This window comes from Rhincodon typus, chromosome 27, assembly GCF_021869965.1.
Source record: "Rhincodon typus isolate 14 chromosome 27, sRhiTyp1.1, whole genome shotgun sequence".
NCBI lineage: Eukaryota > Metazoa > Chordata > Chondrichthyes > Orectolobiformes > Rhincodontidae > Rhincodon > Rhincodon typus.
The window spans coordinates 282,413-294,975 of NC_063358.1; the positions used below are offsets into that span (position 1 = coordinate 282,413).

At 43.9% G+C, this 12,563-nt stretch overlaps 1 protein-coding gene across 1 annotated transcript in view; it reads left to right on the forward strand.

Annotated features, from left to right (window-relative positions):
• The window catches only part of txlna (taxilin alpha), an 84,632-nt gene that overhangs the window by 56,842 nt on the left and 15,227 nt on the right, over positions 1 to 12,563 (forward strand). The window contains exons 8-9 of the mRNA XM_048613034.1: positions 5,379 to 5,471; positions 6,377 to 6,472. Of these exons, the coding sequence (XP_048468991.1) occupies positions 5,379 to 5,471; positions 6,377 to 6,472 (189 nt within the window). The remainder of the gene's footprint in view (positions 1 to 5,378; positions 5,472 to 6,376; positions 6,473 to 12,563) is intronic.

A 12,563-nucleotide genomic window follows, 5' to 3' on the forward strand; every position in this document is an offset into this window, starting at 1 on the left:
AAGGCAGTGGGGATGGCAGATAGGGCAGCAGCATGCTCCTCTTGCAGGATGTGGGAGATCAGGGAGACTTACAGTGTCCGTGGTGGATGCACCTGCGGGAAATGCATCCAGCTGCAGCCCCTTAGGGAATTAGAGCTGGATGCACTCAGGATCATCCAGGGTGCAGAAAACATCAGTGATAAGAGCTATAATGAAGTGGTCACTCCTAAGGTGTAGTTTGCAGGTAGCTGGGTGGCCACCAGAAGAGGTAAGAGGGGAAAGGCAGATAGTACAGGGTTCCCCCGTGCCCATTCCTTTCAAACACAGATCACCACTCTGGATACTTTGGGGGGGTGACCTTTCAGGAGCTAGCAGCAGCAGCAGTCAGGTCTGTGGCACTGTGACCAGCTCTGAGGCTCATAGGGAAAGGGTGCAGTCTAACAGATCGATACTGATAGGAGACTCAATAGTGAGGGGTACAGACAGGAGATTCTGTGGCTGCAGAAGAGACAGCAGGGTGGTGTGTTGTCTCCCGGGTGCCAGGGTCAAGGATGTCTCTGAGCAGTTGCAGAACATTCTGAAGGGGGAGGATAAACAGCCACAGGTCATTGTGCACGTTGGTACAAATGACATAGATAGACAAAGGGATGGGGTCCTGTGAAATGAGGATAGGGATTTAAGTAGGAAGTTAAAAAGCAGGACCTCAAGGGTAGTGCTCTTTGGATTACTCCCAGTGCCACGCACCAGTGAGGATAGAAATAGAAAGATAAGCCAGATGAATGCATGGCTGAGAAGCTGGTTTAAGGGGCAGGGTTTTCAGTTCTTGGATCATTGGGATCTCTCCTGGGGTAGAGGTGACCTGTACAAGAGGGACGGGTTGCACTTGGACCAGAGGGAGTCCAATACCCTTGTGGGGAGACTTGCTACTGTTACCCAGGAGCATTTAAACTAGTTTGGCAGGGGGGAGTAGGACTCTGAATAAGAGAGGGACCATTGAGAAGTCAGGGGAAAATACATTAGCCATCGAGAGCAAGTTTACTATTCAGGATAGCCAGGGGCATGGTAAAGGGAGGGAAAAGGCTTCTGGTGCAAAGTGCATTTATTTCAATGCACAAGGCCTGATTGGTAAGGCATATGAGCTCAGAGCATGGATTGGCTCTGGGGACTGGAATATTATAGTGATAACATAAACATGACTAAGAGAAAGGCAGGACTGGCAGCTCAATGTTCCAGGATGCAGAAGCTACAAGCATGACAGAACTACAACTAAGTGAGGAGGGAGGGTTGCCCTTTTGATAAGGGAGCACATAACAACAGTGCTTAGAGAGGATATTCCCAAGGAGTCATCAACTGAGGCCATATGGTTAGAACTTAAAAACAACAAGGGGATGGTTGCTCTGTTGGGTCTGTATTATAGACCCCCAAATAATCAGTGGGTACTAGAGGAGCAGATGTGTAGAGAGATTATAGGAATAATTGAGTAGTGTTGGTTGGAGATTTTAATTTCCCCTGTATTAACTGGGCCACGCAGAGTGTAAAAGGCCCAGACAAGGTGGAATTTGTCAGATATGACTAAGAACATTTCCCAAATCAATATATAGAAGGTCCTGCTCAGGAGAGTGCAACACTGGACCTCCTCTTAGAAAACAAGGTCAGGAAAGTGACTGAAGTATCAGTCAGCAAGCACTTTAGGTCCAGTGACCATAACTATCTTAGTTTTAACACAGTTATGGAAAAAGATAGGACAGAACCACAGGTTAAGGTTTGAACTGGACAGGGCCAATTTTGGGGCCATCAGGCAGGATCTAACAGAGGTTGATTGGGTGAGACTTAGGAAAAGGAACAACTGGCAAATGGGAGGCTTTTAAAAGTGTGATATCAAGAGTCCAGGGACAGTATGTCCCTGTTAAGGTGAAGGGAAAAGCTGTCAGGTTTAGGGATCCCTGGCTGACTAGGGATATTGAGGCTCTGGTCAGGAAATAAATGGCGGCATACATTGGGTTTAAGCTATTGGGCTCAAGTGAATCACTTGATGACAATAGAAAGAGTAGGAGCACACTCGAGAGAAATCAGAAGAGCAAAAGGAGGGGTGAGATGGATCTGGTAGATAAGGTTAAAGCCAATCCCAAGAGGTTCTATAGCTATATTAAGAGTTAGAGGGTGGCTAGGCAGAGAATAGGTCCCCTTAAAGATCAGCATGGTTGTCTATGTGTGGAGCCACAGGAGCTGACAGAGATTTTTAATGACTATTTCTCCTCAGTGTTTACTGAGGAGAGAATCGTGGATGCTAAGGAAATAAGGAAAGCAAGTGGGGATGTTTTGGACTGCATACACATTACCAGAGAGGAGGTGTTTGCAGCCGTAAAACGCAATAAGGTGGATAAATCCCCAGGGCCTGATCAAGTCCATCCTCGGACGATGTGGGAGGCTAGGGAAGAAATTGCAGAGGCCCTTGCAGAGATTTTTGCTTCATTTTTAGCCGCTGGTGAAGTTCCAGAAGACTGGAGGGTGGCTAATGTTGTTCCATCGTTTATAAAGACAAGCCAGGGAACTACAGGCCATTGAGCCTGACATCAGTGGTAGGCAAGTTATTGGAGAGGATACTGAGGGACAGAATCAACCAACATTAGGATAGTCCAGATCTGACTAGGGATAGTCAGCATGGATTTGTGCGCAGGGAGTCATGTCTGACAAATCTGAGTTTTTCGAAGAGGTAATCAAGAAGATAGATGAGGGTAGGGCACTTGATGTTGTCTGTGTGAACTTTAGTAAGGCCTTTGACAAGGTCCCGCATGGCAGGCTAGTCATGAAGGTCACATGGGATCCAGGGAGAGCTAGCCAATTGGATTCAAAATTGGCTCGATGGTAGGAAGCAGAGGATGATGGTTAAAGGTTATCTCAGATTGGAGGCCTGTGACTAGTGGTGTGCCACAGGGGTCAGTGCTGGGACCTTTGTTATTTATTATTTACATAAATGATCTGGATGTGAATGTACAAGACATGATTAGTAAGTTTGCAGCTGATACGAAATTAGGAGGTAGCATTGATAGTGAGGAAGGTTATCAAAAATTATAGAGGGATCTTGATCAGATTGGGAAGTGAACTGAGGATTGAATATGCAATTCAATCCAGAGAAGTGTGAGGTGTTGCACTTTGGAAAGTCAAACCAAGGGAGGACTTGTATAGTAAATGTTAAGGTTCTGAGGAGTGTTGTGGAACAAAGGGACCTAGGAATACAAGTACATGGTTTGTTGAAAGCGGCATCAAAGGTAGACAGAGTGGTGAAGAAGGCATTTAGCATGCTGGCCTTCATCAGTCGAGGCAAAGAGTATAGGAGTTGGGACATTATGTTACAGTTGTATAAGTCGTTGGGGAGGCCACACTTGGAATATTGTGTGCAGTTTTGATCACCCTGTTATAGGAAAGACATAGTTAAACTGGAAGGTGTGCAAAGAAGATTTACGAGAATGTTGCCAGGGCTAATAGGCGTGAGTTATAGGGAGAGTTTGGCCAGGATAGAACTTTATTTCTTGGAATGTAGGAGAATGAGAGGTGACCTTATTGAGGTGTATAAAATCATGAGGGGCATAAATAGGATGAATGCATATAGTCTTTTTCCCAGGGATGGGGAATTGAAAACTAGAGGGCGTAGGTTTAAGGTGAGACCGGAGGGATTTTAGAAGGACATGAGGGGAAATTTCTTCATGCGGAGAGTTTGGATAGTTACAGGGATGGGAAGGGATTAGAGGGATATGGACCAAATGCAGGCAATTGGAACTAGCTGAGTGGGCACCATGGTCAGCACGGGCCAGTTTGGACCTAAGGGCCTGTTTCCATGCTGTATTACTGTACAACTGTATAAGATGCACTGCAGAAATTCACCAAGGCTGTTTGGACAGCATTTTTCAAATCCATGACCACTTCCATTTAGAAGGACAGGGTCAGCAGATACATGGAAGCATCACCACCTGCAAGTTGCCCCCAAAGTTAATCCTCATCCTGACTTGGAAATGTACGGTCATTCCTTCACTGTAACTGTGTCAAAATCCTGGAACATCCTAATGCTGTTGGGGACTACCTACAGCATGTGGACTATCACGGTTCGAAAGATAGCTTACCACCGCCTTCCCAAGGTCAACTAGTGATGAGCAATAAATGCTGGTCTTGTCCGCGAAGCCCACATCTTGAGAATGAACTTCGATTAAAGGCAAAATATAATCCTGCCTAGCATAAACATTGTGATACTCTATTCATCTTCCGGTAAGAAGGCGGTGGAGTACGGCTTCTGAGCCCAAGGTTCATCCGTTTTTCGTTTTCTTTTCTTTTATTACTTGTTTTTTTTCTCTCTTATTTTACTTCCCTCTTGTTGAAGAGCTCGGTCATGGCGAGTGAGCCCAGCACACTCGTGGCAACATTGTCATTGGAGGCGAGTTTGAGTTTCCAGCAGTATCTGTATCCGTCGCACATTCATGAAGGTGGAGGCAAGTTTGGGCCCAGTATGAGACCTGGCAGCATCACAGCGGCTGCATCGGTGAGGTGGGCCTCATGGCAGTGGCGGCGTAGAGTTTGGGCCAGTGCAGTACCCAGCGGCATTGGTGTCATCTGCATTGGTGGGGTCCAGCGAGGACTTATAGTGGCGCGGGTGTTGGTGGAGGCGAGATGGTGCTGAGGTGTGGCGGCTCTCGCAGTGGCTGTGTGGCGAAGGAGACTCGTGCCTGACCCCACCAGGCCCATAGCCTGTGGTGGAGCACTTAACAATAAGGACTGTAAGGTTTAACAGTTTTTCTTTATTTCTCTGTTTTTCTGCCTTTATATTCTATATTTTGGTTTATTTTTCTGTGTTTTAAGATGGCGCTGGAGAATGGTGACACAACACAAATTTTCACTGTATTTTGTACAAAATCCACATGATAATAAATGAATCAAATCAAATCAAATCATTATTCCCAGAATGTTCCACTGCTGACAGTTGATCCACCCCTCAAATGGAAACAGTGATATTCATGAGTCTTTGCTTGTTTGCAGGTATACTCAGTCATCATGTTGAGTTTTAAAAACATACCTCCTGTGATGTCAGTGAGATGGATTTCTCCAAATCTCTTCCAGCTCTTTTTTCCCTTTCCAACACACCACCTTGCGTTCACCACTTAAAGTTCATTCTTTTGGGTGTTGTTGGGAGCAGCTCTTTCTAAAAAACAAATCTTCTACATACACGTTAACTGAATATTATTAACTCAGCAAAGAAAAAAGTTGCTATAAAATTGATGTTAGTATTGAGAAAATGCTGAGACATTTTTTAAAAATATTCACGTACAAATAAGTATCTGAGAGCCAGTTCTATTTGCAGTTTCAATGCTTTGTTTATGCAGTTTTTTTTTTACTGCTTTGTATTTTATCAGCTGGCATTATACACTGGAAAGTTTGAAGAATTTCAAGCTACACTTTCAAAAAGTAATGAAGTTTTCACAACCTTCAAACAAGAGATGGAAAAGGTACAGTTTACTTCCTTGAAGTTGTCTGCATACACTAGGTATTTTTAAATTATGAGTGCTGTTTAACCACCACCACCTCCACCACCAACTGCACCCCCCGCCCAACTTTGTCCACCAAAACACCATCTGTCTTCAACATATATACCTTTTCCTAGACACTACTCGTTCTGAAAAAGGGTCACTGGACCCAAAACATTAACTCTGATTTCTGTCCACAAATACTGCGAGACCTGCTGGGATGTTCCAGCAATTTGTTTTTCTGATTTCCAGCATCCGCAGTTCTTTTGATTTTTTTTTTGTATTGTGTGTACTGGATTAGTCACCTTATTTATTTCCTCAAAGCCCCTTCTAATTCTGAACCCATGCATAATCTCCTCTTAACACTCCTGTAAAGTACCCTAGAATGTTTTATTAATTTAAAGGTGTTGTATAAATATTTGTTAACCTCCTCTGTTTGTCAGTGTAAATACTAACATTTTTACAAGTCCTCCAAGCCGAAGAGGACTTCCGTGAACTGTAATATCTCCATTCACACTCTGGCTAAAATCCACTGACAGGGCACAGTCTTGGATTTGAATCTATGAATCTTTCAGTTTGTCATTATAGGATTCTTGTCTTTCAATTCTGAATTAAGTGATATTTATACCTTTGTGTTAATGTAAAGAAAAATATCCAGCATAATATGGCAAATGCTCGATGATAAAATTCACCTGATTGTGATTACTACAATTTCGTATGCAAGGCACCCCTCCTGTCAACGACATCAAGAAAATTGAGCAAGTTGACAGTTTTAGCCTGCTTTGCATGAAATCCCCACCTAATGCTCCATATTATTAATCTACAGTATTTCAACACTTATGTACATTCTTATTTACAAAACATTTTTCCCACTTTCTTTTGATCAGATGACAAAAAAAATCAAAAAGCTGGAAAAAGAGACCACCATGTATCGTACCAGATGGGAAAGTAGTAATAAAGCACTGCTGGATATGGCAGAGGAGGTTGGTGTTGGTTATTTCCAGTTTAAGCTAATCTGTTAAATGCTTGTTAAATCTTAATTTTCTACAATTGACTTTAAGTGTAAATTCTTGGTATATTGCTTTTCTGAAAAAAAAAGGTTTGCTATGTACAGTACTTGTTGCTCAAATTATATAGCCAAATTGATGGAGCATGTGCTTTCATTTGTAGCATCTACATTTAAATCAGCCAGACAAATGTCACAGACATTTAAAGAACAGATGGAGGCCGTTTGGCCTGTTTGGCCTATTGGCCCATGCTGCTTCCCACAATGCATCCAGTCAGCACCTCATTTGTTCCCTATCGACTTCTAAGCTTATTTCTTTGAAGTGCCTGACCAATTAGGATTAATGCTCAGTTTTGCTTCCACCAGCACCACTTAATTTTGCCAGGACCTCATTACAGTCTTGGATAAAAGACTGAACTCCAGAGTTGAGATTAGAGTGATCACTCTTGACTCCAGTGTGGCATTCAACTGAGTGTGGCCTGATGTAGTCCTTGCAACACTGGTTGTGGTTGTTGGAGGTCAGTCATCTAAGCTCCAGGACAATTCTGCTATAATTCCTGAAGGTAGTCCTTGGCCCACCCATCTTCAGCTGTTTTACCAATAACCTTCCCTCCATCATGACACCCGAAGTTGGGATATTCGCTGATTGTATAATGTTCTGCACCATTCATGACTCTTTAAATACTGAATTTCAGTACAGCTGAAATACAGCTTTCAGTTGTTTCAGTGGCGGGAGTCCGTGAGAAAGCGTGAGGGCAGCCTGGGAAGGTAAGCTTCCACCCAATAAATTTGGGAGTTAATTAATACCCGAGACACTACAAGCGTAGTGTCTCCCACCCTTCCACCACCTCTAACCTAATAATAACGACTAAGTATGGTGAGCAGGTAAGCTATTTGCATTTTTTTTCCTCATCTCTTTGTTATCTTTCGAGGTGGTCACCTAGACGCCAAATCCTCTGGGAGCAGGTCGGAAGGCAAAGCTGGAGTCTGTTTGAGTATATAACGGAGTAAACTTACTGGTGCAGAGAACACTGCGAAACTAAAAAAAAAATGAATAAATTTTAAATAATTAACTAAGTAGAGATGGCAGGCCAGGTGATGTGTTATAGCTGTATGTTGTGGGAGCTAGCTGATCCCATTGAGAACGGCAGTGACCACATCTGCAGCAAGTGTTGGCTGCTTGAGGAACTCCAGCTCAAAGTTGATGAGCTGGAATCCGAACTCCAAACACTGCGGCACATCCGGGAGGGGGAGAAATACCTGGATGCTGTGTTCCAGGAGGCAGTCACACCTGGTAGATTAACTAATGTTAATTCGATCGGCGGGCAGGGACAGCAGTGTGTGACTGCGAGTGAGGCAGGTAGAGGGACCCTGCAGACAGGAACACAGGAGCCGCAGCCCTTGACATTGTCCCACAGGTATGAGGCACTTGCTCCCTGCGTGGATGAGGAACAGGGCTGCAGGAAAGATCAGTCAACTGACCATGGCACCATGGTCCAGGAGGCCATTCAAGAGGGGGGGGCAAAAAGACAGATTGTAGTTGTAGGGGATTCCATCATCAGGGGGATAGACAATATCCTTTGCGAGCAGGACAGAGAATGCTGCATGGTGTGTTGCCTGCCCGGTGCCAGGGTGCGAGACATCTCTGACCGGCTTGAGAGGATACTAGAGAGGGAGGGGGAGGATCCAGTTGTTGTGATCCACGTAGGTACCAACAACATAGGCAGGACTAGGAAAAAAGACCTGTTTCAGGATTACGAAAAGCTAGGAACAAAATTTTAAAAAAACAGGTCTTCAAGGGTCATAATCTCTGGATTGCTGCCCAAGCCACGTGCAAATTAGCATAGGGAGGCGAGGATCAGGGAAGTAAACACGTGGCTAAAAGAGTGGGGTGGGAAAGAAGGTTTCCTTTTCATGGGGCACTGGCATCAGTTCAGGGACAGGAGGGATCTATACCGCTGGGATGGACTCCACCTGAACAGGGCCGGGACCAGTGTTCTGGCGAAAAGGGCAAATAGGGTGGTTAATAGGACTTTAAACTAGTAAGTAGGGGGGAAGGGAGAAGTGAGCGTAGACGGAGAATAACAATTAATGTAAGGCAAAGCAGCAGGTTAGCAGGTGACGAGGAAGCTTCAACTCCATTGAAAATTAGGAAGAATGTTAAAGGGAAGGAGAACTCAAGAGCTGTTAGTAATGGAGGTAATAGGACCCAAAAAGAAGGTGCAAAAACTGACATAAGGGCACTTTATCCGAATGCTCGGAGCATTCGACACAAGGTGGATGAGTTGACGGCGCAAATCATGGCAAATGGGTATGATTTAGTGGCCATTACAGAGACATGGTTACAGGATGGTCATGACTGGGAGTTAAATATCCAGGGGTATCAAACTGTTCGGAAGGACAGAGAGGAAGGTAAGGGAGGTGGTGTTGCTCTGATTTTTAAGGATGATATCAGGGTGGTAGTGAGAGATGATATAGGTTCTACTGAACAAAAGGTTGAATCCATTTGGGTGGAAATTAGGAATAGAACATAGAACATAGAACATTATAGCGCAGTACAGGCCCTTCGGCCCTTGATGTTGCGCCGACCTGTGAAACCAATCTGAAGCCCATCTAACCTAAACTATTCCATTATCATCCATATGTTTATCCAATGACCATTTAAATGCCCTTAAAGTGGGCGAGTCTACTATTTTTGCAGGCAGGGCATTCCACGCCCTTACTACTCTCTGAGTAAAGAACCTACCTCTGACATCTGTCCTATATCTATCACCCCTCAATTTAAAGCTATGTCCCCTCGTGCTAGCCATCACCATCCGAGGAAAAAGGCTCCCACTGTCCACCCTATCTAATCCTCTGATCATCTTGTATGTCTCTATCAAGTCACCTCTTAACCTTCTTCTCTCTAACGAAAACAGCCTCAAGACCCTCTGCCTTTCCTCATAAGACCTTCCCTCCATACCAGGCAACATCCTGGTAAATCTCCTCTGCACCCTTTCCAATGCTTCCACATCCTTCCTATAATGCGGTGACCAGAACTGTACGCAATACTCCAAGTGCAGCCGCACCAGAGTTTTGTACAGCTGCGACATGACCTCATGGCTCCGAAACTCAATCCCTCTACCAATAGCAGGGAGAAGAAGTCACTGATGGGTGTGGTCTATAGGCCACCAAATAATGACATCGTGGTGGGGCGGGCATAAACATAGAAATAGCGAACGCATGTAAAAATGGTGCAGCAATTATTATGGCGGATTTTAATCTACATATCGATTGGTCAAACTGGGTCGGTCATGGCAGCCTTGAGGAGGGGTTCATAGAATGCATCCGCAATAATTTCCTTGAACAATATGTAATGGAACCTACGAGGGAGCAAGCTATCCTAGATCTAGTCCTGTGTAATGAGACAGGAATAATAAATGATCTCACAGTTAGGAATCCTCTCGGAAGGAGCGATCACAGTATGGTCGAATTTAAAATACAAATGGAGCGTGAGAAGGTTAAATCCAGTACACATGTCCTGTGCTTAAACAAAGGAGACTGTAAAGGAATGAGGGAGGAGTTAGGTAAGGTAGAATGGGAGCAAAAACCTTATGGTGGGTCAATTGAGGAACAGTGGAGGACTTTCAAAATGATTTTTCACAGTGCTCAGCTGAAGTATATTCCAGTGATAAGGAAGAACTGTAGGAAAAGAGACAGCCAGCCATGGATGTCTACAGAAATAAAGGAAAGTATCAGATTGAAAAAAAACACATACAAAAAAGCGAAGATTAGTGGGAAACTAGTAGACTGGGAAATCTTTAAAGGCCAACAGAAAGCCACAAAAAAAGATATAAAGAAAAGTAAGATAGATTATGAGAGTAAACTAGCTCAGAATATAAAAACAGGCAGCAAAATTTTCTATAAATATGTAAATCGTAAAAGTGTGGCGAAGGTAAACATTGGTCCTTTAGAGGATGAGAAGGCCAATTTAATAACTGGAAATGAGGAAATAGCCGAGACATTAAACAGTTATTTCATGTCGGTCTTCACAGTGGAAGACACAATAACATGCTGAAAACTGATGGCAAGAAGGTTATAGCAGGTGAGGAGCGAGAAACTATCATTATCACTAAGGAAGCAGTGCTGGGCAAGCTAATGGCAAGTCTCCTGGCCCTGTTGAAATGCATCCCAGGGTACTAAAAGAGGTGATGGGGGAAATAGCAAATGCACTAGTAATTATTTACCAAAATTCACTGGACTCTGGGGTGGTTCCCGCAGATTGGAAAACAGCCAATGTGACACCACTGTTTAAAAAAGGAAGTAGACAAAAAGCAGGTAACTATAGACCAGTTAGCTTAACTTCGTTAGTGGGGAAAATGCTTGAATCTATCATTAAGGAAGAAATAGCAAGACATCTGGATATAAATTCTCCCATTGGGAACACCCAGCATGGGTTCATGAAGGGTAGGCCATGTTTAACTAATTTGGTGGAATTCTTTGAGGACATTACTTGCATGGTGGACAATGGGGAACCTGTGGATGTGGTGTATCTGGATTTCCAGAAGGCATTTGACAAGGTGCCGCACCAAAGGCTGCTACATAAAATAAAGTTGCATGGTATTACAGGTAATGTATTGGCATGGATAGAGGATTGGTTGACCAGTAGAAAGCAAAGAGTAGGGGTAAATGGGTGTTTTTCTAGTTGGCGGTCAGTGGCTAGTGATGTGCCTCAGGGATCAGTGTTGGGACCGCAATTGTTTACAATTTATATAGACGATTTGGAGTTGGGGACTAAGTGTGGTGTGTCAAAATTTGCAGATGACCCTAAGGTGAGTGGTAGAGTAAAGTGTGCAGAAGACACTGAAAGTCTGCAGCGGGATATAGATAGTCTAAGTGAGTGGGCAAAGGTCTGGCAGATGGAGTTCAATGTTGATAAGTGTGAGGTCATCCATTTTGATAGGAATAACAACAAAATGGACTATGTTTTAAATGGTAAAAAATTGCAGCACGCTGCTGTGCAGAGGGACTTGGGTGTCCTTGTGCATGAATCGCTAAAAGTAGGATTGCAGGTGCAGCAGGTAATTAAAAAGGCAAATGAAATTTTGTCTGTCATTGCTAGAGGGATGGAGTTTAAAAACAGGGAGGCTATGCTACAGCTGTATAGGGTCCTGGTGAGGCCAAACCTGGAGTACTCTGTGCAGTTTTGGTCTCCTTACTTCAGAAGGGATATACTAGCACTGGAGGGTGTGCAGAGGAGATTCATTTGGCTGATTCCAGAGTTGAGAGGGTTGGATTATGAGGAGAGACTGAGTAGGCTGGTATTATACTCATCGGAATTCAGAAGAATGAGGGGAGATCTTATAGCAACATATAAGATTATGAAGGGAATAGATAAGGTGGAGGCAGGGAGGTTGTTTCCACTAGCAGGTGAAACTAGGACTAGGGGGCATAGCCTCAAAATGAAGGGAAGCAGATGTAGGACTGAGGTCAGGAGGAACTTCTTCACCCAAAGGGTTGTGAATCTGTAGAATTCCCAGCCCAGTGAAGCGGTTGAAGCTACCTCGCTGAATGTTTTTAAGGCAAGGCTAGATAAATTTTTGAACAGTAAAGGAATTAAGGGTTATGGTGAGTGGGCGGGTAAGTGGAGCTGAGTCTCCAAAAGATCAGCCATGATCTTATTAAATGGTGGGGCAGGCTCGAGGGGCCGGATGGCCTACTCCTGCTCCTAGTTCTTATGTTCTTATGAATTCTCTAACACAGGAAACTGTTGACGTCAATACATTGAAGACTTTCAAGAAAGATGTAGGTATAGTTCTTAGGGCCAAAAGAATCAAAGGAAATGGGTCAAAAACAGGAACAGTTACTGAGTTGGATGATCAGCCATGTTCATAATGGTGGTGCAAGCTCGAAGAGCTGAATGGCCTACACCTACAATACACCTACATCTACAATATTGTGTTTCTGTGCAGCAATCCTTGCCCATATATCAAACTTGAGCTGATAGGTGACATGTAATATGTATGCTACTTAAGTTTCAGACAGTAACTGTCTCCAACAAGAGAAAATCCAACTTTGTCTTGATATTC